The sequence below is a fragment of the Camelus dromedarius genome, chromosome 6, assembly GCF_036321535.1.
Source record: "Camelus dromedarius isolate mCamDro1 chromosome 6, mCamDro1.pat, whole genome shotgun sequence".
NCBI classification, from domain to species: Eukaryota; Metazoa; Chordata; class Mammalia; order Artiodactyla; family Camelidae; genus Camelus; species Camelus dromedarius.
This window is the reverse complement of record NC_087441.1, coordinates 31,635,315-31,661,521: the sequence shown is the minus strand read 5'-3', so window position 1 is coordinate 31,661,521 and position 26,207 is coordinate 31,635,315. Positions and strand designations below refer to the sequence as shown.

The following is a 26,207-nucleotide window of genomic DNA, read 5'->3' as shown; positions in this document are numbered from 1 at the left end:
TGGGTATACCCATTTGTTTAGCTTCGTTCATCTGTCTAATTTAGAAAACAGAGTTCCTTTACTGAAGACAAAGCCCCAAAGCACAGTATTTAGTTTTTGTTGAAGTCGGGGGGGTGCATCTTGCTGAATATTGAAAACTCAGAAAATCCCCAAAAAGAGCCTTGCTGGTGTGAATCACAGAACATATTTGAAAGACATGCAATTGAAAAACTTTCTTCAATTACATATGGTTAATCTATTGCTGTCAAGGGAAAATTGGTTAGATGGCTGTTTCAGTTATCAAATAATACTTCCTGGTAACATTGATTTTTTTTTTCATAAATAATATAAAGGGCTGGAAAACTTTGTGCTTTTTGATAATTTAAATGCCTCTAAAAACAACTGTTTGTTCCAATATTAATTTGCATAACAAGTCCTATTTCTCCCTGACAATATTGCAAAGGTCAATTTTAGCACATTTATGATAGCTTCATTCTAAATCATAGATCCCAAACTCATGGACTTGAGCTGTTCTTTTTTATTACTTAGCCTGATTTTTGTATTGCCATACTAGTCTCAGTCTGAAAACCAGTCAGAATAGATCTGGTATCAAACCTATTCTTAAATACGGTATTCTTTAAAACTGGCTCACCAAATTTTCTCATACTGGTGAGTGAGGACACTTTATATTGAATGAGGGTATTAGCTATTATTAGTTATATTGTCTCCAAGACTCATCTTAATTGTTTTTTGTTATAAGCAGTGTGTATTTATCATCAAAAAATCATTATTTTAAAACACTTATAAAGTGGCCATTTGAAAATGATATGCTGTTGAATGCTTTGTAATGTTAAACAGATGCAGACATAAAGACAAAAGCAAATTCCTGAGTATTTTTGCAGCCATGAAACCACCATAAAAAGAGGTTTGTGACCCCCATGTTACCTTAACATTGTCTTCGGCATTTCATATTTAATTACAGTAGATTACTCACCAATATAATAAATACAGATTTATGAGATACTTTAATGTTCTTAAAGCAAATGAAAACCACCCAAGAGGAACCTCACCAACCCTGAGGTTGTCCAGATTGCATTGGCTAAGATTAAGTGGAAGATCATTCATCTCCAAGGGTCATGCAATTAATCTCAGAGTGGGAGTTAAAGCAATGACTAAGCAGAAAAAGCAGCCGAAGTACAAGCCTGTAACAAAAGGAATTGGAGTTCCAATGTTGGGGAACTTGTTATTTCCTTTTTTTGTGTGAGTAGACCTAAAGGCTCACTCCTTACTATCAGCTTCTTTGGGTCCTAATATCCCACTTGTTTTAGGTCAGCTATTTTTCATGACTATTCTTGTTATGGTCAAACAGATGGAAGGAATAAGCCTTTAAAAGAGTACAATGTGTCTTAATGTCTAAGAAGGAAAAAAATATAGTACTTTATCTTAGGAGTCACCAGAAAGTAATTTAGGATGAATTTATGATAATCCAGGGTTTGGACAATGAAAAACCTCAAGACACATGTAAAGAAGAAATATTGTACTCTAGGGTTTACATATTTATTTAATTTCAAATAAAGATCAGAGTTCATCTTCATTTAACTCAGGTGACACCTGTTACAACATATGAATTCCTTGTAGCTGAATTACTATACTCTTGATAATCCCTGTGATTCTCTGTGGCAGCAAATTTTTATTTCCAATAAGCACGACCTGTTCCCCACCCCCACCATGCCTCCACTCTCCTAAGATTCTCAAACCTTACATTTTGAGCCAAGACTCTTTTTGAACTTACTCTTTCCTTAATGGTAGAGCCTTCCTCTAACTGGGGAGAATTCTGACCCGAGATTGGCCTGCCTTTGGGGTTTTTAATGTGATGTGCCACGGCTGATGGTTCGTGAAAGGACTGCTAAGTCTGTTGCTCACGTCAGTGTTCCCACTGGATATTTTGCTCATTCTTTGGGAATTTAGAAGAATAACAAATAACCAACAAATCATCAAAAACTATAACATGTTACCCAATTCTTGGGAATAAGCCAATGAGACTAAAAATCTGCTTAAATAGCACAAATGTGAATTTCCAGTCTTTCAGGCTACCAAATTGTACCAAACGCTTATCGATGACAATTCCACATCTTAGCTGTACAGAAGAGACACATTCATCCAGCAGCTGTCAACTGTGAGGTTCCACCTCCTTCTTAAACCCAGCTGGCCATCCAGCAGATAGGAGCTACGTGTTCACCCAGAGACAGCAGAGGGTTTGTGCCCTGCCAAAAAGAGGACATGGATACAAATGTAATCTGGAATCAGTCTGAAGTAGGCACCAAATGTTCCATGCCATTAATAAGTTCTGGTCTCAAGAACTTAACTCTATATTCTATTAGAATTTTCAATATAGTGTGAACATGGTATTTCACAAACTGTAAGAATGAATAGCCAGAGCTGGGTGAAAATCTAAAATGGTAAACAGGAACTGAAAAGAAGTTTTTAAAAAATGTAAATTTAAAAGATTTGCATCTACTTTCTCTTTTTAATAACTTGAGTAAAAAAAATGAAAAGACAAAGGGAGAAAGGACTTACTAGAAGCCAAACGTTTTACAAATGTGTTTGTTTTTCCTCAAAAGTCAATTATTTAATGGTTGTGCAGGGAAGGGAGTCAGGGAGAGCCAAATAGTGGTCTTAAAGTTTTATTTTTGTTATTGGGGTTTTGCTGGGTTTTTTCAATGATAGGATAGAATAATACATTTTATTTCACTAGCATTAGTCTCATAATGTGGGATATAGTCATTTGACTTGTTTCTGAAATACAAACGAAGTATAAAATGAGCCTGGTATTCATAAAACATTAATAAGTATTTACTTAGCTACTCTTCTAGGGCTGTACATCCTATGAGAGAGTCTACAGTTATCTTGAATCCAAATATTAAAATATTAACGATTCTATTTCACCACGTAGATTTTTAAATGTAGACTATATTATAGTTGACAAATGGAGACATTTTATAGAATATGCGTTGGACAATGCTACAAAAATCTCTTTGAAATTCTTTAAGATATAAACACATGCTTCTTAGTTACTAAACTCATAACAAAATATAGGTCTTAAGGCAGCTTTAATTTGAGCCCTATTTTTTCAGATAATTATAAAAATGAAAGATAAGTAATATGATTAAATTTGGGGCAACTTAATTTTTAGGTACCCCTTCAAAGATGTTCCTAAAATGATTGAAAATTTGATAAATAAAATATATTCTCTATGCTACAAATATGCTCAATCGTAAGGCAGAATAAATAGTAGAATATCCATTTCCTATGAATTTTCAAAGAAAGACATGCTGGGCTAAGGGTCAACATCAACATGATACAGCATTTATTGCCTTGAGTTACATATTTTATATATATATATAGACACACACACACACACACACACATATATATATAAAATCTTAGGTATTTTATGTTTTGTGAACTTTCATAAATCAATAAAATACGTGCATATACAAAATACATATTGTTCTAGATTTCAACTAGATTTTTTCATATTATACTTTAAAAGTATGAAAATATTGCTGAGAAGGGAACATCTGTGTCTTTTCACATATAACTTTTCTTGATTATTTCTAGGAAAGCAGACTAAACATGCAGTTCTGACATAACGCAGCATCCCATTTTGATTTCTGGTTAGCTCAGAAGTCTTCGCTGGCTGAAAAAAGCCTCTGAAAAGGGCAAAACTTTCTGACCTCAGGAGGTTCTGATAGAGAGAACTGAAGCAAGGAACACTGTGAGTACAGACAACATTGAAATAAATTCCCCAAAGTTCTGTAGCCACATTGGTGTGGGCGCATGGAGGAAGGCATAATTTCATTCTTAAAGAATCTCCCTGTTTTCACATTCTTTCATTTCTCTTAAAGCTGATCTTGCAGATGATACACTCCAGATGAATTTCTGCTTAATAGGAATCCTCGTTCACAAATTGACACTGAAAACATATCCACCGTATATGCAAAAATAAGATGGGGAAGGCCTGTCTTGTTTCACAATTTGTCCTATAATGAATCACAACATTTTTACTTGCAAAAAGCAAATTTTGGGTTCTCATAAGAATTAGATCAATATTCGAGGTATGAACTTCTTTAAAAAAAATTAGTATTTCTGACACTTGGCTGCTTTTGATCTATTATTTTGCACTTGGTCATCAGTAAATTCAGTTTACCCAAATTTCTAGGAATAAAGCTGCCAGAAAGGAATTTAATGTTGTAACAGTCTGCGTAGAAAGTTAGATGCTGTTCAGAACCTAGGTGATCCATTCAGGTTACTGAGAGCATTTGAATAGTGGGATAGTGGTCTTCCAAACTGTTTTGGGCATTTATTTATGAACTGTAATATAAGAAAACCGTTACAAAGTTTGGGCTTATATTAGTTTTCTACTGCTGCCATAAATTACCAAAAATTACCCAAAATAGTATCTTAAACAACACAAATTTATCATCTTACAGTTCTGTGTGTCAGAAGACCAACACAGGCCTAATCAGGTTAAAATCAGGGTGTTGGTAGAGCTATGTTTCTTTCTGGAGGCTCTAGAGGAGAATTCACTTCCTTGCCTTTTCCAGCTTATAGAGGCTGCCCACATTCCTTGGCTCATGGCCCCTTCCTCCATCTTCAAAGCCACAAATGGCAGGTTGAGCCTTTTTCACAAAGCATCTCTCTGACCCTCTCTTCTGCCTCTTCTTCCTTTTAAGTTCTTTTAAGGACTCATGAAATTAGATTGGGTGCACCCAGATAATCCCAGGTATTCTACCCCTCTCAAAGTCAGCTGATCAGCAATTTTAATTCCATCTGCAATATTAATTCCTGTTTACCACGTAAAGTACCATATTTGTAGGTTTTAGCTTTAGGACATGACATCTTTGGGAAGCTATTTTCTGCCTACCACAGGGCTGTTCCAGTTACACTTCTTAGAAATTTAAACAGCCCCCAATTTACATAATATTCACTTAAATAAACCCTAGGTAAAACCTTAGGTCCTTACCAAGCCAAGGACCAAACATCAACTGGCATTGCTCCTTTTTATGAAGTAAACACTCACAGCGATGTTTTCCTCCAAAAAAATAACCTGTTTATGGATTCAGCTAAGTCTGCCCAGTTCTTTCACTACTCTATGTGTCCCCTCTGATTCTCCTTCATTGATTTAAAAAGGAAAGTTAATCCTTCTCATAAACAGACTGCAGAAAATATGACTAAATCCATCATCCCTAACTCATTATGCATGTGCTATGCATATTAATCGGGGGACAAACTGAAGCCTAGAATATTGGAAGCTGGATGCGATGGTACTGGGAGTAAGCCTTGTGTCCTCACTGCTCCCAGCTGGGGTGATGCAACGACACCATGTCTCATATAGAACAATTTTATTTACTGGATCACATCATCATCAAAAGCAAAGATTCCTTTACTAAAAAGAACATAAAGAAACTGACAAAGCAATACAATGGTGACAAAGGCACAGTCAGTCTAGTAAGTAACTTGATGTCCTATTAGAAAACTTGTTTTTATGAATAGAGTTGCCGTTTAACTCTCATTGTTTAAGCCTAGTGGTGTCACCACTTGTCTCACTTTGCACAATTCTGGCGTTGAAGGCTCTATTCATCCTTTCATTGGACTTCATGTATTGAGTGACTACTGTATGCCAGGAACTATGCTAGATGCCAGAAGTGAAAATGACTGGGAAGAGACACAAGTCTGTATGAGACTTATTTGAGAGTTTGTGATCTCATGTGAGAGTTGACTGCAAACAAATAGTGACAAAATAGACAGATGGGTATGGTGTTCTGGAAGCAGAGGAGGTAGTGTTAACTGGCTCTTGAAGAACAAGTAGAATTTTTCCAGCTAAAGAAGCTTTCTGTTCAGGAGCAGCATCTAAGGCACAAGATCAAGAAAGAGTGTGATGTGATCAAATAATCATGAGACATATGGTGTTTTCCAAGTACTCATATATCATTTGTCCCTCACACGTACCCCAAATAGTAAGAATAGTAGGAATTATCTGTTCTAGTTTATAAATGAGGCAACTGAAGCACAGAAAGCGCTTCCCTTAAGGTCACGTTGCTGTGAAGTAATATAGCCGTGTCTCTAATGCACATTGTCTGACACCCATTTCAGATGTTTGACATTTAATTTAATGCCACACATATTTTTAAGCACATATTTTTTTTAAAATGAGGTCTTCAGAGTTTAAGTAACATCCCCCAAGGATAGACAATGACTAAATGGTTTGGCAGAGAGTCAGACTCAGATCTGTCTAACTTCAAAGTCCAAGGTCACAGCAGCTTTACTTTACTGCATCCTTACTCACCTGCTGGAAAATAACTGGAGAAGGCTTCATGGAGAAAGCAGGCTTTGAAATGTATCCTGAAGGATGTATATAGGCAAGGAGTGATTTTCAAAACGCTTAACAGCTAGTACAGCAAAATATGTTAATATATTAATCCATGCACGATCCATGTTAAATATATTCACATGCATAAAGAATACAGCTGCCTATTATGTGTTGTAAGCAGTAGTGAAAATCATCTATTAAACTTGGCAATCTCTGAAATACTTGTTGATTTTTGGAAATCACTGGTATTGTTTTCTGTTGGGACAGACTCTTAGACCCACATCCAGACCTGTTCATACCTAGGGAAGGCTGCCCAGGAGACAGCCTTTTGTGCTTCACAGCTCAAGACCTCTGCAGCTAAGAAAAGTACCAACAGAGTTGGCAGGGCCCAAAAACTTACGTGATTAAAGGTGGCCAAGGTGTAATAATGGAGAAGAAAGAATTCTGCTTCCCACCCAGCCCACCGCCGCAACCCCCAGCACAACAGAGAGATAAATCTGTGGATCTCACTTCTGCCTTCTTGAAATACTTTTGCTCCCCAGTATTTTAACTATCTCTTGATCACTACCCTTTCCTTAAAAATTCCCTGTTGATATAAATAAGGGAAGGGTATATACAATCATTGGTCACGTACCACTTTCTACCTTCATATGGTCTTCAGGGACACGGGAAGATTGTGCACATTATTTAGAAGATAAAAACCCAAAACATGGGATATTAAAAAAAATTTTTAACATTTTTCTATCTCATTTGGCCTTTTTATATCCAAGATCATCTTACTTGATTCTTAAATACTCAATTAAACAATAAATATTCATTTTCATGGAGATTGAGTAAGACAGGGTCCATTCCTTCAGTAATTGTCGCAATTTCTTTCATTTTGAGCACATTTGCTTAAGTCTTTCCTAGGATTTTCTCTCACTCATTACACGTGCCATTTGCTTTATTAGTTGAGTTACATGTGCCATTTGCTGCCTTTGCTACACCCTCTTAAATTGAAAGTTTCATCATGTTACCCAATGGCCCTTTTTTGGTGGAATTCCACTGAACGCAAAATTTAATGGATTACAACAAAAGCCACAGTCATTCAAAACTTAAGGGGAAATCAAGCTTCAGAGACTGTGTGGTACCACTTCAAAGCCCCAAGATTGGGCCAAGATGAGCCAGGGTCATATTTCATCATTTTAAAAGAAGACTACATTCCAGTCTCCACCAAATAAAGCATCATTTATGCCTGCTATAGAAGATAATTTAAGGAAGAAAAGGTTATTTTGTTGTCTTCCAAGCTTTCATAATCATCCAAGCCCCTTCCTCTCCTCCTGCATTTCCCCTGTCTGTCCCTCTCCCCTACCATCTCTTATTCTCCAGTCTCAAAAAAATTTTGTTAGGCCACCGTTTCCCAGTTTGGGGCTGAGAGGTGGTCCACATTCCCAGCCTCAGTGAAACTTCAGAGCCTTCAAATCCCTAAAACGGTTTTAGAATTTAAGTTCCTCCCCACAGTAGAAGAGAGTGGGATCCTCTGTAACCTCTCTGTTGCAACCTGGATTTCCAAGGTCTTAGCCTTAGGGTTACTCTAGCTATTTATCATTGCTTGGGTCTCATGACAAGTCAAAATTATTTCCCTGCGACCATGACGTAGCTCTGTGGAGTGCGTTGTAGTCACTTGAAGCCAATATTATAACAGAAGTGGCTAACTGGCAGAGGACTCCTTAATAAGAAATGGCATTCATTAAGACAAGGTGTTCAAAATACTGGGTAAACACAGCATTCTTGTATATCTGAGAATAGCACCAAAAGCATCTCTCTCTATGCCTGTCCTTCCCCAGCTCTCCCCCAAATAGAATGACAAGCATTAAATCAAGAAAAAAAGAGCATTATTCATCTTTTCATTTAATTTTTTCAATAAATATTTATTGAGTCGCTACTGTGTACAGGCTTGTGCTAAAGAGAAAGGCAAAGCTACCACGTTCTCTGGAGCAATGGTGGCAGTGCTTACCTGTGTACCATATGCCTCCAAATTCTCTGTGCACAAAATATGCAAATGAATCAGGAAGCCTCTGCTAAAAGCCCCAGCAGTACCCCCCCCCACCTGAAGTAACCTTTCCTGTGTGTTTTCTATTTAAATATTTTTAAAGGGAATCAAAATGAAAGTCGAGTTTCTACAAAGATAAGTTAATCATGTTTGCAGTTATCACCACATTGTTCTTCCTATTTTTAGAAAAAAAAAAAGAAACATAATTCAGTATCACCATGACATATTGCAAAACGACGTAGAAATAGAGATCAAAATTCATGAGATAATATATATAATATACCCTTAGGGACCCAATCAAATCAATGGAAGGAAATGAGCTAATTAGTAGCAAAGAAAGAAGAGGGAAATTGGGCTTCTAACGATAACGTCAGTGTTACGAGGGAAAGTCCACGTGAAGAAAGTTGAGTATCCGAAGAGCAAAAGTAACTCTTTAAATTCTTCTACATTAATCAGATGCTTGTTAGAGCACCATGTTCTATTTTTCCCACAACATTTTGAAAGTTTGCGAAACAAAAAAGAAAGAGTGCCCGTTAATTTAACTAAAGTTAATTTAACATATAGAAAATATGTTTGATAAGAAAAAGTTAAAAGTCATATAATCTGGCAGTCTCCTAATTTTAAAGGTTCAGGTTTCTGAAGGATTCTTGTAATAGGCAAAATCTCTCAGACTTACTGAAAATAAAACTGGAAAACAGGCTCTCTTTCTTTGAATTGATATTTTTAAATCCACCAGAAAAATAGAACTTGGCATCTGTGGTGGAAAGGGACCTATAAATAAATATGTGCATATATATTTATATACATACACAGACATATGCACACATTTGTTGCACATGTGTCTGCCCTCTTAACTCTTCTCCCTACCCTAACACGCATCAATACAATGAAAAAGGAAGTACAGTGAAACTTGTAAAATGAAGTATTGTAAAATATTACTAATCTTGCTTAACTATAGGGCAGATGTTGCTAGATTAGTGAACACTCAACTGCCAAAAATTTTGAAAGAAATTAAATCAGTTGTGTTCCATTCAAGTAGGTATAACTACTATTGAACTGTTATTGAATTAATAAAATTGTAATAATTACAAGGAGCTATCTTGTTGGTTATGCAAATGCATGTGAAAAGTATTTCTAATTAAGAACAAATACTTGCACCAACAGAGTAAGATGAAAAGTACTTCAAACAGCTGGTATTATCTGCCGTAGGTAAAATGTGCCCCTTGTGATCTTATTTACTTTACTTAGCCTCCACTATACTAAAATTGTAAAAAACTAAATTTTTTTACACATTTATTTATTATAGATTTTAATATAGTGGAGGCTAAGTGGGGTTTTCTATGTTTTCCAAACTAGTTAAGAAATCAATGGTTTGAGATACTCTGTAACAAAAAAAGAAGAAAGGAAATACTGAAGCAAAGTTGAAAACATTTGAGAATGTACAGAAGGTGCATTTAAAAATTAGCTTCCCATAGGTAACTAATAAATAGCTGAAAATACTAAATTATAGCTATAAAAGGGTGTGACATCTTTACTAACAATACTGTGTAGCACATGCTAAATAAGAGACTTGGTAGTTGTTTTTCCTCCAGTGATGTTCCGGATTAGAGTTACATTTTTTCCCCCATAGAGCAATAATGATTTTCAAAGAAAAGAAAGAGTGGGCTATGGTAGAATGAGAATTAGACAGCAGAGTCAACTAGTGCATAAAATGATGAAAGAGATTAGAATAATATCAACATCTCTTGTGTAATCAATCACTGCGAGTGTGTCAGCAAGTATGAGGCCATCTCCTCCTGTCAATACAGCCGAGTCGACAATTTGGGTAAGGGAGGAAGTCCTGCATAGTCAAACATGCCTATCAACACTTCTTTTTTTGTCTCAGAAGAACAAAATTCTGAGACCAGTTCTTTGAGCGAATGGAAATTTATCCAAATGAAAATCAAATGATAAATGCCAAGAGAATATTCTTTCTTTGGAATTCTTTCAGTTCTTCAATTTAACCAGCTGGAATGAATTTTCAAGTAGCATTCTGCTCAAGCTTTTGAAACGAAGGACTTTCTTGTTAATTGGGAAGCTATATTTCATCAAAGATGAAGACAGTGCTCTTGGGTTAGTGATTCTTTGGAAAAAAAAAAAAAAAGAAGAGAAAAAGAACCATTTGGTGGATATTTACCATAAGTAGATTTCAGAACCTGTATTTCAAGTATGAAAGACTAAACTGTAAGCCTACACAGCTAACTAAAGAAAAATGGGAAAATTCAAATACCAGTGCTATTTTAAGCTCTACATAAAGACTTGCCATCATTGTGTTCTCTCATGAGAGGAATATGTAAGGGTCAAAAAAGTTTTAAAATATTGATTATTAATCTTCAGAATCAAATATTGATATAACTGAGGCTTCTGGTTTTCTAAGGTAAATAAATTGGGTAAGTCAGAAAATTTAAGCATTCTTTATTGTTACTTTAATATGTATTATTGGGGCTAGAGTAGAGTGATTGTCAACTCAGAAAGATTTAGCAGGAAAATGAAAATTTGCCAAGAAGAAACATTTTAAAGACTCAGATTTTCAAAGCAATCTACACATAGGCAGTACTCTCAGCTTACTGTTGATTAGTGATACAGTAAATAAAGTTGCTACAGTTAAAACTTAAATTGACACAAAATTAGGCAAACTGTCACAAAGAATGTGAAATGTTTTTTTTAAATTAATTATAATGAAGTATTGAAGAAATAGTTTTTCCACACTTCTTAAAGGGATCACTCAATAGATGGTCTGAATGACAACTGTGTGTTCTGCTTTAAAATAATTTTGTGGTAAACCATTTTTGTAATACTATTTTATATAGACTCATCCATGTTCTGTACCTTGCTATATGAGATGGGAGTTGATAGCAGCAGCCAACATGAGTTGGGGATAGGCAGTGAGGAGGGAGACAAGGTAAAGAATGAGTGTTACAACAAAAATAAACACAATTCATCTTTGAGATAGTCATTAATATTTTGAGAAGACTTGTCTCAACTGAAAATTTCAGGGAGGACACTTGGCAATACTACTAGGCAAGCTTTATCAGTTTTTGAAATAGTGGAGTCAGCCACATGACTGTCTACATTTCTGAAGATAAGCAATATACACATATCCCCATAAATTCATAAAGTGTGTGAGACAATCAAAATATCAATCCAAAATAACAATAAGAAAATTTGTGAAGACCTATTCAATTCACAAGGCAAGTACTTGATTTGGGAAAAGAAAGTTCCTTGTGCTAAGGCATATTACAGAAATATAAATTCTAAAAAGCCATAATTATTGATATTTATGATGTCTGCTATAAAGTGAAATTATAATAGGACTGCATTCAAACCTCAGAGTCATTTTTTTCTTAAGAGAGTAGTAATAGTCGTTTCACAAACTAGTCATGAGTTTCATGGCAAAAGTAATAAACAAAATTTGACTGATTTAATAGGTGAAACTTATCAACACACCTTTTGACAGCAAGTGAAAGTAATAATAAGTTTACATGCTTATCCAATAGACAAAATTATATAAGACCCAAGATCTAGTTCAAAACGCACTGTGCAAACATGCTTAGGTCAATAAATTTCCAACAAGTAAATTGTATGTGATTTAGTTTCCAAGAATTCTGTAATCTAACCTAATGTGCTAGATAGAATTTCAAAGTCAAGTTAAGAAATTTTACACTGAGAAAAATAACAACACTGAAATTACTAATTTCAAATGAACTTTCAAACAAAAGGTAGTGATTCAAGAGAAATAAACCCACATAAAAGAATACTAAAGTTAGAATAGTCATGTAAAATAAATTGTGAGGCCCTACTGTATTTTTAAAATATTATAATGTGGAAATACAGGATACCCTTTACTTTTATGATGAGTAAATTGTAAATATTGTGAAGAGTCATACATTTTTGAGTACTTTTTTCTCCTTGCACTTTTAACTGTTCTTTTAATACTGACGACTTACAACAGAAAGGCATCGCACTATGCAATATCCAGTATCTTTAACAGTTCCATTTGAACTCTAGCTAACGCCCCTTTTGAATGCAAGACGTCCAGGGTAGGGTTCTGAGCAGCTGCAGCTCTGAGATGGAATGAAGTTACCTCGGATGAAAGGCCCCTGGAAAGTTCTGTCAGGACATGGGGCCAAAATTCAAATTTTCAGATCCTGACTCTTCAGTGAGTAATGAAATTATTTAAACAATGAAGGGAAAAACTCTGTAGAGGTCTGTTGACAACGCCCAATTCATAAGGAAAGTATTTGAGTTGGGAATAGAAAGTTCATTATGCGAAGGTATATTATAGAAATATAGATTCTAGAAAGTTATAATTATTGATATTAATGATGTCTGCTATGAAATGAAATGATTTATAATGGGACTGCATTGAAACCTTAGTGGAGTTTTGAAATTTAAATTCATACAGCTTTTCTTTCTCTTTTTTTAATATTAAATGGAACAAAATATAAAAATCTCTGCTAATTTTATTAGGATTTCAAAAGTGTCACAGTGGTAGTTTTAAAGTTTATAAGTTATATATGAATGATAAAATATATAAGTAATTTCCAAATTACATGTATATTGTAACCTACCTTGACATGGTTGGGAGAGGAGTGGAAATAATGAAACCAAAATAGATTTGTAGCAGTAAAACAGAAGGGTGTAGCGCATGCGGTAACTGGATGGTACTGACACAAAACACCTACTCCAAAGTGCTGTTAGTTCCTGATGAGCACCTTGCTGTTCAGAAATTGACATTTCAAGAGGTTAAGTATGTTCTAAACCCTCATTTTTACAAAGCCTCTCCGGTTTAATATGTTAGTTCACACCCAGACACTTTCTTTTCGTTATTTATTCAATAGTTGAAGTGTGAAATCAAACAAGAATACAAAGATGCAGACACACTGTCCTCCCTTGAGACATAATGTGGAGGCAGAAGAGCACAGTGGTTAAGAGCCCTCGTTTTCCTCATCTGCTCTTACTTAGAAGTATGCCTGTCACATGGAAGTGTTCATTAAATTTTAGTTATCTATCATGACTTTTACTACTTTTAGAAACTCTCAACGCAAGTCATCTTCACCTTAATTATTCCAGCAGGACTTACTGGGAGTTTAACGAGCAATGAGAGGAGAAACATACATAATCCAACCTAGGAAAAGATTCGAAGAGTAAGTTTTCCCTGAAGGGGTGACGCATGAGCAGAGACTGAAACACTTAAGTCTGAGTTAGAGCAAAGGATACTAGAGAATGCATTCTAGGAAAATGCATCAAATATGTGGGATCTGTAAAAACTGTGGGTTGTGGTGAGTGAAGTGCAGAGGTGACTAGGAGAAGGACTGGTATGAGGTCTCCAAAGTGGATGATTAAGCAGGGACCAGGTCACAAAGAACAAAGGACCCTGGGTACCATGGTAAGAAGCTTAGGTTTACCTCCTTTGACCTCCTAAAATTTACACTCAGTGTCTTACTGTCAAGACACTCTTGTTTCAGAATCCCCAAAAGAATGGCACAAACTGATTAATATCTCTTATATTAGCCCTTTTCAATTGGTGGCAAAATGTTATTTCAATCTTATTATCTTTGCAAAAATGGTCATTTCCCAAATTGTGGCATTTAGTACAGCATGTAATGATACGTCAAATTATTTTTCAGGGAATAATTGCTCAGAAGCATCTTGGAAGTTAAACAGAAGTACAGGTGAACTAATTCATGTATTAAACTACAGTTGACCCTTGAGCAACCTCAGGGGAATTAATCCGAATAGAATTTATAGTCACCCTCCATATCCAGGGTTCCTCCACATCTGGGGACTTAACCAGAAACTGTGTAGCACTGTAGCGTTTACTATTGAAAAACTATCCATGTATAAGTGTATCTGTGCAGGTCAAATCCATGTTGTTCAAGGATCAACTGTACAGAGTAGATAAATCAAGTAGCTTAATTTCCATTTTGAGAAATAGTGTGCCTATTTACTGAAAAAGAAAAAAAAAACAAGTTATTCATTCTTCCATATTTTCACTGTATTGAAAATAAATTCCTAGGTTAAAATGATAGCAAATAAATAAGTATTTCTATTTTATTAAAAGCAAACAAACAAAAAAGTTTGAATGCACTTCTAAAGTCAATTCTACTTCTGAAAAATGTAGCTGAGAAAGAACGTGGCCTTGCTGACTTTCAGTTGTGTTCTTCACCACTGGGTCACGCTGTCCTGTGTCTACGTAGCCCACAATTCAAAGACTTTTAAATATGTTTTTACATAATAAATCGTATTTGCTGAAAAAGTTATACTGTAGCAATTTCCCCCTCCTTTGTAAAATTTCTTCAGTGATAACGTAACAAAAAGGGAAAAAAAGTTGGAATTTCCATTCTTTATATGTAAAAATCAAGTCTAACTCTAGATCCAAAAATTATCAGATTAATCCCATTTTCACACCATTTTATTTGTTTGGTTGGTTTTTTTGAAGGTTTAAAGCCGTGGCTTTCCAATTGAATTTCCTTCCACATCCAATAAAGGGGAAAGACCTAGTAATAAATTCTGTACTTTTAATAGGATATTTATCTAATTGGTTTGAATCATAGATTCAGTGATATTTAGTCTTCAGTTTAGAGTGTTAAGATACCTTTTTAGCTTTTCGAGAAAACTTTGTCTTGGAACTGGAACTACTTAAAGCTCAATAGCTCCCCTTAGTGGTATTCTGCAAGAAATTCACCAAGAAGCAGCTTTTATAATATACACAGGTATTTCTAAACATTCAGAAAACTGAACAGATATTCATAATTTGAGTAATTCTCAATAAAATAAATTCTACTTGTGATCTAAGGAGAATAGCCCTTTTATTAATAGCCCTATTACATTTAAAAGGGTGATTGAGCATTTTCTGTAGTTTTTATTTTTACTTGGATCTTAAATATGTAATACATAATTTTGGAAATATAATTCAGGTTCATTTTCTTTTCTATTTGTTCTTTTTAATATATTTATTCTTTTCAGTACATATTTCTATTTGAGCATATTTTAAAAAGACAATCTGTAACCCATTTTTGTTTTATATCTGTGTCTATTCCAAAAATGTACCTAATCAGAAAACTTGCCTTAAAAATTAGTAGGTACAGGAAGTTAAAGAACATATTTGATATCCATTAGGAAAAAAATATAAGAAATTAAAAGATAAATCACATAACATGAAATAAACTTTTGAGAGTATATGTTTAAGGAAATTGGATCTTCTGTTGATCTACAGCTGTGGTTATTAAATGTGGCTGCACATAAGAATAAGCTGGGAGAGAAATGTTATCAACTCTGGGTTCCTGAGCCCATCATAAGAATTTCTGAATCATAATCTCTGGAAGTAGCACCTAGAAATCTATTTTTCAAAGTCATCTGCACTTGGAAATCTGCTCTGCAGAAGGCTCTAGGAAGTGTTTGTATAAATGACTATATATTATTGTATGAATGGAAAATAATTTCAGAATCTCAAAAACGTCAATCACCTATTCAATTACGTGATACTGATTTGCAACAAAATCCTAAATAATATGCAGTTATATGGTCTGCACAGAGATTTTTAGCTGCTCTTTTAAAAGTTTGTCTCAAAAATATGCCTATACTCACTTTATGGATTTGTATTACTTACAGAAGTGTTTCTGAAATAGGAGATAAGGTCACATGTTAGAATATCCTGCTGGCCTTTCCCAACTAGTCACAGAAACATCCAAACTCAACCCTGCTCTCAGATTCTGATGCTTGCCCTTCAGCTTTCTGTACCATGGTCCACAGGACAAATTCCCAAAATGGCAATCAAGTCCTGTCTATCATTCCAGCTTCTCCGGGTCATATCCTATATATAGGCTCTGATCAAACCAAGGAAGTCTACTTCAGTTCCCCAGATTCGCCATGTCCTTGCGTGCCTTCATGCCACTGACATATTGTTCACTGCCCGCTGTGCCCTTTTCCCCTCATCAGCCTGGCAAACTCTCACTCATTCTTTAAAGCTCAGCTCAAACATCACTGCATCTGGGGATTCTTTTTTGATCTCCATCAGCAGAGTTCAATGCTTTCCTTGCTCTGCGATCAATAGATCTTGTGCATGCTTCTATTTTTGCATTAACGTGTGACTATATTTATTGTGTCTGTTTCCGTATCTCACTTGTATCCCCAGGTTTTAGTACACTCTTTGGCACGGGGTAGAGGCTTAATTCATGTTTGTGCAATGACTTAATAACATTAGCTTTCATTCTCTCGTGATTAATGCGTGCCATGCACTATGCTAAGTGCTTTACAAGCATCTTGTGCAACCCTTAAAAAGTTTAGCAAGTAATAACAATTATCCACATTTTAAATATCAGACAGTTAACAGTTAACCCCAAGAGATATCGACAACTTGCCAAAAGTCACACAACTATGTGGCAGACCTAGAATTTGAACAGAAAAACATGGCGTTTTTCTGACTCTAAAGACAGTGTTCTTAAACATTATATTTCCATGCAAGGGCTCAGATTGAACATGAGTGTTAATAGCAATTTCTTTTTGATGGCTTTTATCCAAACACCACCTACACAGCTGGAACATCGACGTAAGATGAACATTGTTTCAGTCACTAGAACATTCTACAACCCAATTCTCACACATGTGTATGCATTCACATAAATAATCAATGAATGACAAAACACAAACATAGATTGTGATAACCGGAATGGTTAGTTTGCAATATGACCCCAAAAATGTATACAAATGACTACTGACCACATCAGTGAAAAGTCACCAGGATAGAAAAAGGAATCCCCTTTAATGAAAACCTTAAAAATTTCCCAAATCGCATGTGATTTTTTAATGGACTAGAGCCACTCTTCCGCATTTCTACTTCTTGGACAAGAGGAAAATATATTATTTATGCACAAGGGTAGTTAGCATTTCCAACCACTAACACATGGCCTGTAAAAAATAATAATCCCGCTTTTCTGTTGTGCAATAGCTCTCTGTTGGGCAACAACGATGTACAACGCGTTAGTTTCCTGTTGCTTCAGTAGAGCCTCCCCTTTCACTCACAACCCAGACTAAATAGTTATTCCTTGGATAATAAAGCTATAATACTGAGTTGCAAGCTACTTCCAAAAGTGTTTCTGCCTGGATTAAGAAATAATCATATCAGTTTGCTAATAAGCAGAAATGCAGAGTAAGTAAGCATGCTGTCACGTGTAGCTAGAAGACATATAAATCAATCTGTGATCAAGAAAGAAACAATATACTTTTATGTGTCCAAAACATTGTGGTCGGGGTCACAGCTGTAAGATGTTGGACCATCATCAAGAGAACAATGTCAAACACTGAACTTCTGGGTAATTTCCATAAAAATAAGACTTTGTTTGGGGTCAATAGTTTTTATGGAACTTTGGAATGATTTTCACTGACAGTATTTTTAGAGTTGAACTTGAACACCTCCAAAATGTTCCTCAAAATGGAAATATTATGTAATCTAACCTTTGCAGCCATGTCCTTCTGAAAATCAAGCACAAGCCACGAAAACCAGCATTTCTCTCTTTCAAGTTGTGCAGATTTATGAAAATTAAATTACGGTACATATTTAAGAAGGAAAATTAACTCTTTGGTTTTTTCCTGTTTGGTTACTAATTTCACATCAGCACTTCAAATGTGTAAAGCCAGCATGAAAAAACAAAACCTTAATTTCTTCCATAGAAATTTTATCAATCCAGCAATATTCTTTTCAGTGAAAAGAATAGTGGACTTGGTGAACCAGTGGACAACTAGCCAGCCCTAGACATAATAGGCAACTCTAGTATTTTTTGTTCATCTCTACATACCCAAAATAATTTGACTGATATTTGCTTTATGGTGGTCTGAATTCTCATTTTTGCTAACTGTCCTTTTAGGGTCCAGAATTTAGAGATGTGTTATGTTGAGCCCAACAAGGCAAGTTTTCATAAAGTAATTGAAAGGCTTTGCAAATATAGTCTCAGATAAAGCTAGCTGTGGTATAAAATCCAAGGAGACTGTTGGCCGAGTATATGTGTGCGGTATTAATAAGATTGGTTCCTAGAATTCCGTAACCAGAGCTCAAGAAAAGGAAAGCCAAACCACTGAATTCAATATTTGCAGCCTATTTCAGGATGTGAAAATATTTTGGTTCTCTCAGGCAAATAATTTCTCCAAAATACTTTTGTCCAAAGTGACTTTTTGTAGACAGAAACTAATTTCAGATTTTACATGGTTCAGTATGCAGGGATATGCCCTATCAGAGTCTGTCCCACATCAAGGAATAGTTAATTCCTAGTTTTCACTTACTATGATATTAAGTTAAATCAGTAATTTCTCACTGGGATATGTGTATTAATGGATGTTACTAAAACCATGTGCTCAGAAATTATTTTATGCTGTAGATTGTACATGTTAAATATTAACATGATAATAAATATCTAGTCATTTCACTAATTTGAATTTTTTTTTTAATTCATCTAATTTGGTGCCAGACCCATGCACTTTGATCAAACTATTCTCTTCTTCTAAAACTGTTAATAGTTCCCCCAGGCCAATAGAATAAAATTCATTTCTTCACCCTGGCTCCAGTCTATCTTGCAATATCCTTTCCTGCAACAAAACCTTTAAAGTCGTGCTGATTTCACTTTTTAAAATGCCTCAAAGTGTGAATCTGAACAAATCTATGCTTCAAACCCAGATCAAGGTCAAGGTCCTCCATGGAATCCAGTGTATTCCAGTATCTACTCATTTGTTGATAGAGACAGAGTTCCTGCCCTTGTAGCTTATACCATAGGGTTATTGGTAAGTTACAGTCACTCCTAGCCCTGCATATAGAGAATCTGTAATGGAAATTAATTTCAACATAAAATAAAAATATAATTATTCTGGTATTCCTCATGACCCTTTATTTGCAAATTTGTTATGCAAATCGATTCTCTTCTAGTAGATGGCATGTAGATATACTGGCAGAGTGCAAATATGTAGCAGCTACTTGGAAAATTCTGAATACAAAATAGTGCCTTGTATAGGAGCCAGATAACATATACACATTAATAAATGTCTTAGATGGCAAGAAATCAATTCACAAATTTCTATTAACTATCCATAAGTAGCTACCATGTGAAATAATTACCAAACTTACAGCAAAAGAACCCTCCAGAATTCAGAACTATCATTATTAATTGCTTCATTATACTTTGTGTTTCATGTTTACATTGCTTGAAATATAGCACAGCCTTCATAAAGAGAAGTTGAATGAGTGATTTAAAGTGTAGATATTTGGTATCTCTGGGCATGTTATGCAACCTGAGAGAAATTCAGCTGGTTTTTTAAAACTTAGAATAACCAAGTAGAACATGATTGAATGTTTTTTTTTTAAAGATGAACCCTTTCATTTCAGGGAAAAAAGGAAGGGAGAGAAAAAGAAAAAAACTTAAAGAAGAAAGTAAGGATGCAATACCTGAGAACAAAGGTCTGGAGCCCAGCAGAGAAGCTCCAGAACAACGAGAAAACAAAGACAAACAGCAGCAGAAGAAGCGAAAGACGCAAGATAAACAACAGAAATCGGTATCACTCAGCACTGTACACTAGAGGGTCCCAGGAGATTGTCGTAAACTCGTGATGCTGCTATCTCAACCAGATGCCTAGGACAGGTGCTCTAGACATTAGGACCACAGACGGACAACGTGTCAGTTACCGCCCAGTCTAAACAACATTCCAGATAGTTGCTATATTCTTCATACAAGCATAGTTAACAGCAGAGCCGAAAGTTCAAAGAAGGGATGTTTTTGAATGGTTATCTTACGTGCTTCTGTTCATTTTTAAGAGATGAGAAATTGTGTACATAATTATCAATAGGCGATAAGATGTAACAACATAATGGTGACATCTGGAGAAGCAACATCTTTTCCTTTTTTTCAAGCTATTGTTTTAAGAAGCAAATGATCATTCTGCATATTCAAAGATGCAGTATCCCTTCTAAAGAAATAGGAGATCAGAGGAGGAAAACATCTTTCATAAGACAGTGTTGTTTTGTCCAGGAAATCTAGAGAGTGCTCACATATTAGGGCCTGGCATTTGGAATCATAGGAATTATCACCACAGAAACAACTGTTATAAGCTTGGTTCTATTGCCCTCATTTGTCCTTCTGCAAGAAGCGTGAGAGTGCATATATTTACAGAGATAAATATACTGTACGGGATTGGAGAAAGGCAAAATGTGGAAGCAACCATAGAGTTGGAGATGACTTGTGTGCTTTACAAAACTGTGACGGGTTGTGATTACCTGGAACAGGTCTCCGATCTATGTCAGCTCTGTGTGTTCAGCCTCTGCTACCCCTTGGGTTGTATAAGTCTGTAAACGTGTACCTGTAACTTACTTCCAAAAACAAAATCATGCTTATTAGAAGGAAATTCTGATTTCATAGAAAACAAAAACTAGAGCAAGGAAAATATAACATGTTTGCAAAGTCATGTGTTTTCTTTCTCTCTCGACGAGGGGAAAAACAATCCTATTACCTGCTTGACGGTCCACCTGGAACGAAAAGGGGTGCTACTTTCTAACAAAGTGTATCTAATAGGGGAGAAAGCCACCACAATAAATATATTTGTTGATAGTTTTTCAAGTCTTGTTCATTTTGTTTTATTGTTTGTTTCGTTGGAAAATTGTTACTTCTTGAGATTCCTGAATTAGGAAAGAGGATTTTGTATCCTATGTAATTCAGAACATAGTACGTTTCTCAGTGTTGGCTTTTGGAATCCACCTTTACCTGAGCCGATGGAGATGTATTTATAAGGTGTTAGGAGCCATTTATTCAACTTTCTTCTTATTTTAATTAACAAAATTCTACTTACAGATCCAGGGGCCTCCCTAAATGATTTCACTACTCCCCTTTCTTTGCTTAGAAATTAACATCTTTTTTGTATGTTGGTTCTTTCTGCATCTTGAACATTTGGCCTTTTCTTCTCCATATTTTCTCAGTCTGTGGATCTCTTTGGGGGATTGAAGTCACCCTAGCTGGAGGCCTCACCAGTGTTTTGCAGAGGACACAGCCAGCCCAGGGCAAAGGAGGCATATGCCCCAGAATCTCATGACCCACTTTAACCTTCCTGTTGTAATAGAAGGACACACAGCTACTCTGTCCGCCATGCTTCCTAGCCTCTAAAGATCACTGCTTTCTGAAGAACTGGCAATGAGTCTGGCTTCTGGCTGCCTACGTGTGGTCACTCTTCCTCCACCAACTGTAATGTTCGTGTGGACTGTTTGGCTTAATTCTCTTTTCCTCTTCCAAGATATAAAGTTTTTGAATGATGTGTTTCTGTTTCTTACTCTGGTGTTTTCTTTCCTTGTCCACATGAGATGTGGTTCATCTGACTAGATCTATTCCCAGTGTATAAAAATAATTCTATCTTCAGCTACAATTTATGTCACCAGGACAAACAAACCTTTTCCTACAGAGCTACATTAGGTGGAACTATATGCCTATCTTCTAGAGCTTTTAGTGGTTTCAGTCACCATCTTTGTCCTCAATCTTATCTAGTCAAGCATATGTGGCCAAATTATTTTTGTGTATTTTCCATGTTGATCCTTGTCTTCATTCTTTCAACAAGTAACTACTGGGAAGGTCTATACCTGCATGTGCAGTGCTGGAAAAAAGTTTAAATAAATCAGGACAGAACAGTTGTGGCAATTGAATATCATGTCTTCCCATGTGTTTTGACTCAAGACTTATACCCTGTGGTCCTCCAGACAATGGCAGTTAATCTAAATATTTGATGCAGCATGTAAATATAAGAAATATTACAAAGGAAAAAGAAATGAAAATTAGCATTAATATTCACACATTATGTGCAATATAAATGAAGACAAAAATAACATCAATTTTTAACTGCAATCGTCAATACACATGTGATAAATCTTTAGGCACATGGAATCATCATTATCTTCAAACTAGCAACCTACTCAACTTTGACCAAAATCTTGCATTTAACTTCTGATAAAATTCCTGTAATACTCACAGAAGGTATTAACTTCCTGCTCTGATTCTGTCTCTAAGATCTGGTAAACTGTTGATAGTAAGGGATGGCTGGTAAATTTTTGATACAAAGGAAACCGAGGGGCTGCAGCAACATAAATCTGCCTATGTCTGATCCACAAGCCTGCTCCCATCTCCAAATTCTGCTTTATAATAGAGAGGACGTCTCTCTTCTACAGCCACCCCTAGGTGTTAACCACCGGCAAATTACTTAACTGCTCTGGGTCCCAATTTCTTATGTCAGCATGGAAGAGGTGGGCTAGAGATGACCACTGGCAGGGTAGCATGTGACCTTTTTGTTAGTTCAGGTGATTATCCTAATGAGCTCTCATGAGTGACAGTGTCCTTTAGGTTTCCCAACCCTGCTTTCCCAAAAAGTGGAAATGTACAGGCTCTTAGATGAGAATTCAAATATTCACCACTCAATATAATAATTACTCTGCATATAAATATCAGTAAAAATAACAACTAATTCCAAAGTCACACATATATATCAATTTTATGTCTTAATTAATATGTGATATTATCCTTATAAGTGCACACGTAATAATTTCAAAGAATAAGTATATATGTGAGAATCATGGAAATGAAATGAGTAATAGGAACCAAAATGTAAATGCCCGTTTGTCTTAGATCTTCTGAAAACTAAGAAATTACTTATTCTTTAAAGTATACCTTTTCTATAAATGGGCTTAAAGACACTCCATTTTTCCCGTGGACATATTTTAGTAGCAGAGGAACTGACTGGACTCTTTCTTGGTTCGACTGCAGCTATTTCTGGGCAAATTGGTGGGGGACAAGACCTCTTTCTAAGGCTGACTTGTTACTTCTTGTAACGCAGAGTTCATCTGGTTCATCCTCCACTGAGCGAACAAGGTTGCGTAAAGCTGGTGGTTGGATCAACTGGGACTTTTCTTGTTGTAAGCAACAACATTACATCTCACCTAGTAGATGTATTATCATTTTAAAATCATATTTCTATTTCTAGATTTATTAGAAAAAAGAAACCAAAAAATGATATGTACCTCCTTTGTGCTAGCCACTTACCCTTTGACTAAGTTACATAATGTAATTATCCCAAAAGCCTTCTGAGTGGGTTATTGATAGATATCCTTGTTTTAAAAATGAGGAATGTGAGGCACAGAGAAGCACCCAAACTCACACAACCAGCAACCATGAGTCACTTCAGCTCTGCCCATGCTCCTCCCCCACCTCATACATCTTAAAATCTTATTTATTATTAGTTCCAAGAATGTCCATGAACACAGTATGGAAGGATGTTCTTGTAATCTGAACTGGTACCTCTAAAGAAGAAGCTGACAGATCAAATCACAGAGGCCTTAACCCAGGATAAGATTCAACTCTGAATCTGAGCTCAGAGTGACTTTGTATATGAGTGTGTGAGTGTTTCTGAGTCTGTGTATCTGTACATGGGCTTCAGAGTGTGGGCTGGCTAGTGGTAGAATTGATGGGAGGAGGCAAGTGTGCTCAGAGGGAACAGGAAAAATGAGAAAAAGATCAGCGTTCAGACAGGAAGGAAATAGCAAGTATGACTCCTTGGGAAAGCCCTGCATTGCTGTGGCCCTTGATGAGTGTGGAGTGACTCAGTTCAGTTCTCTTTCAGTGTAAGCAGGATACTGGCCAGCTCTACCATCTTTTCCCTGAGTCCTTGTTCAGAGTTAAAATGATACAGGAAGAAACATCAACAGGTCTTTTTCACTATTGGAACTGCCAGAATAACTTCCTTCAGCTAATGCCTCACTTTCTCCCAGCCACTTCGGACATTCAGTATCAGTATTTTGTGACACATCTTTTCTTGCCCATCCTGTCTCTCAAGTAATTCAGAAAGTAGCATATCCATCATAAAAACAGGTTTTTAAAAGTGAAGGAAAGAAGGGGGAGGCTATAGCTCAGTGGTAGAGTGCTTACTTAGCATGAACATGGTCCTGGGTTCAATCCCCTGTACTGCCATTAAATAAATAAATAAATAAGCTTAATACCCCCCCTAAAATAAAATTAAATATATTTTTTAAAATGAATGAATGAAAGAAGGAAGGGATAAACGGATGGAGGGAAGGAAAGAGGGAGGCAAAAAATAGTAACCACAACTTTGTTTATAGTCATTAAGAGTTGTAAGAACCTTAACTAATAAGAATATTCCATTAGCTGGAAAATCGGCAACATGGTAGTTTCAGAAGACAGAAGTATGTGACCATAAAATAATCTGATATATAAACTGAAAAAATATCTCACACTTGTATCTACAGTTGCATGCAATGAAAAATAGTGTTCAAAATGATGTTGAGATAATCTAAGATATTGAATTATCTACTGAAGATTAAGTTTTACTTTTGGAAATAGAAAATTAGCAAATACATATCAGGAAGGTGAATAATAACTTTAATTACAAACGGCTTCTGGCTAATCAGGGTTTAACTGATGTACTAGCTTTTGTACTATTAACATCAGTTACTATTTTAGTTACCGCTATCAAATTTCCATCACAAATAAGATTTTAAGCAAGAGATAGATTTTTTCAAAGAACTTAACAACTCATTAAAAAGTTTACAGAGGCACCCAACTTTATAACAAAATTTGAGATAATACCATACATTTATAAGGGCTTCGAAATTGTAAAGCACAATAAATACATAAGCTACTATTGTTACTAGCCAGTCAGTACCTACAGCAAACAACTGTAGATTGCTTTTTCTTTCTCCACTCCTCACACTGTTGACCTCATGGGAGACTTTATTCTTAGAGGAAATTATTTATATTCCTCCCAGGAAAAGGTTAATAAAAGCATTATTCCTGATTTGGTCCCATATTTGAGACTGCAACACGCAGCCTTTCCTCTGACATACTTTTCTATAGCAGCTGTCATTGGAACTACGTCAAAAGTGGGGCAGGAGGCATCACTCCACTTTGTAAATTTTATGGGGCCCAAACACAATAACATAAGCTACCACTAAATCTTGATTTTATACCAGACAATTTTGAGTCAGTTGATGCTACTTCTGTCCCCAGACTAATCACACTCTTTATGGGTCCCAACCTCTCACAAGGTTCTTCAATAGCTCAGTCAACCATGTAGCAACGACAGTCTCAAGGAAAATAAAGTAAAAGAAGAAAATAAAAGAAAACTTATGATCCCCAAAGAATGGGGTTCCTTACTTTCATCCTTGCAGCTACTCACTGACAACCATGTACTGCCTCATTGCCTCTCCTTCAGAATGTTATGCCAAAAAAAAAAAAAAAAAAAAGCCACATTCCTAGCCTTGGGGCACGGGACCCTCGGATCTCCATGATGGCAATGTCCATCACCCTGGCCTGGAGCCTCTTTCTTTGCTTGGGTACTGTATTTTGTTTGGTTATGTTTTTATGTTTGGCTATGTTTTTTTGTTTGGCTAGTCTGAAAAGGAAAAAGAAAAAACCTAAAGATTTAAAAATTACTCTAAAAATAAGTTAGAGAAGAAATAGTTTAGTAAGTTCCCCTACTCAATATAAAACTAAAGAAAGACATTAGCTTACACTTCTTAAAGCAGGAATTTAATAAAATCAAAACAAAAGGAAACTCAAAAAATAAAATAAAAACATTTGGTATTTAACATCCAAGAGATTTTCTTCATGTGGTAACTATTTAGAAGCAGGTCCTATTTATCACTACATTTGCCCCTAGTGATCTTTTTCCCATAGTAAGAAATGGTTATGACTCATTTTAGGAACACATCAAATGCTACAGGAAAACAGATTATTGTTTTATCCAAACCAGCAGTGA

General features: G+C 35.7%; 1 protein-coding gene across 1 annotated transcript in view; it reads left to right on the top strand.

Moving 5' to 3' along the window:
- RSPO3 (R-spondin 3) overlaps positions 1-21,013 on the top strand; it is a 74,984-nt gene extending 53,971 nt beyond the window's left edge. Inside the window, exon 5 of the mRNA XM_010988614.3 lies at positions 19,795-21,013. Within this exon, the coding sequence (XP_010986916.1) occupies positions 19,795-19,985 (191 nt within the window). The 3' untranslated portion in view covers positions 19,986-21,013. The remainder of the gene's footprint in view (positions 1-19,794) is intronic.
- Positions 21,014-26,207: the final 5,194 nt, after the last annotated feature.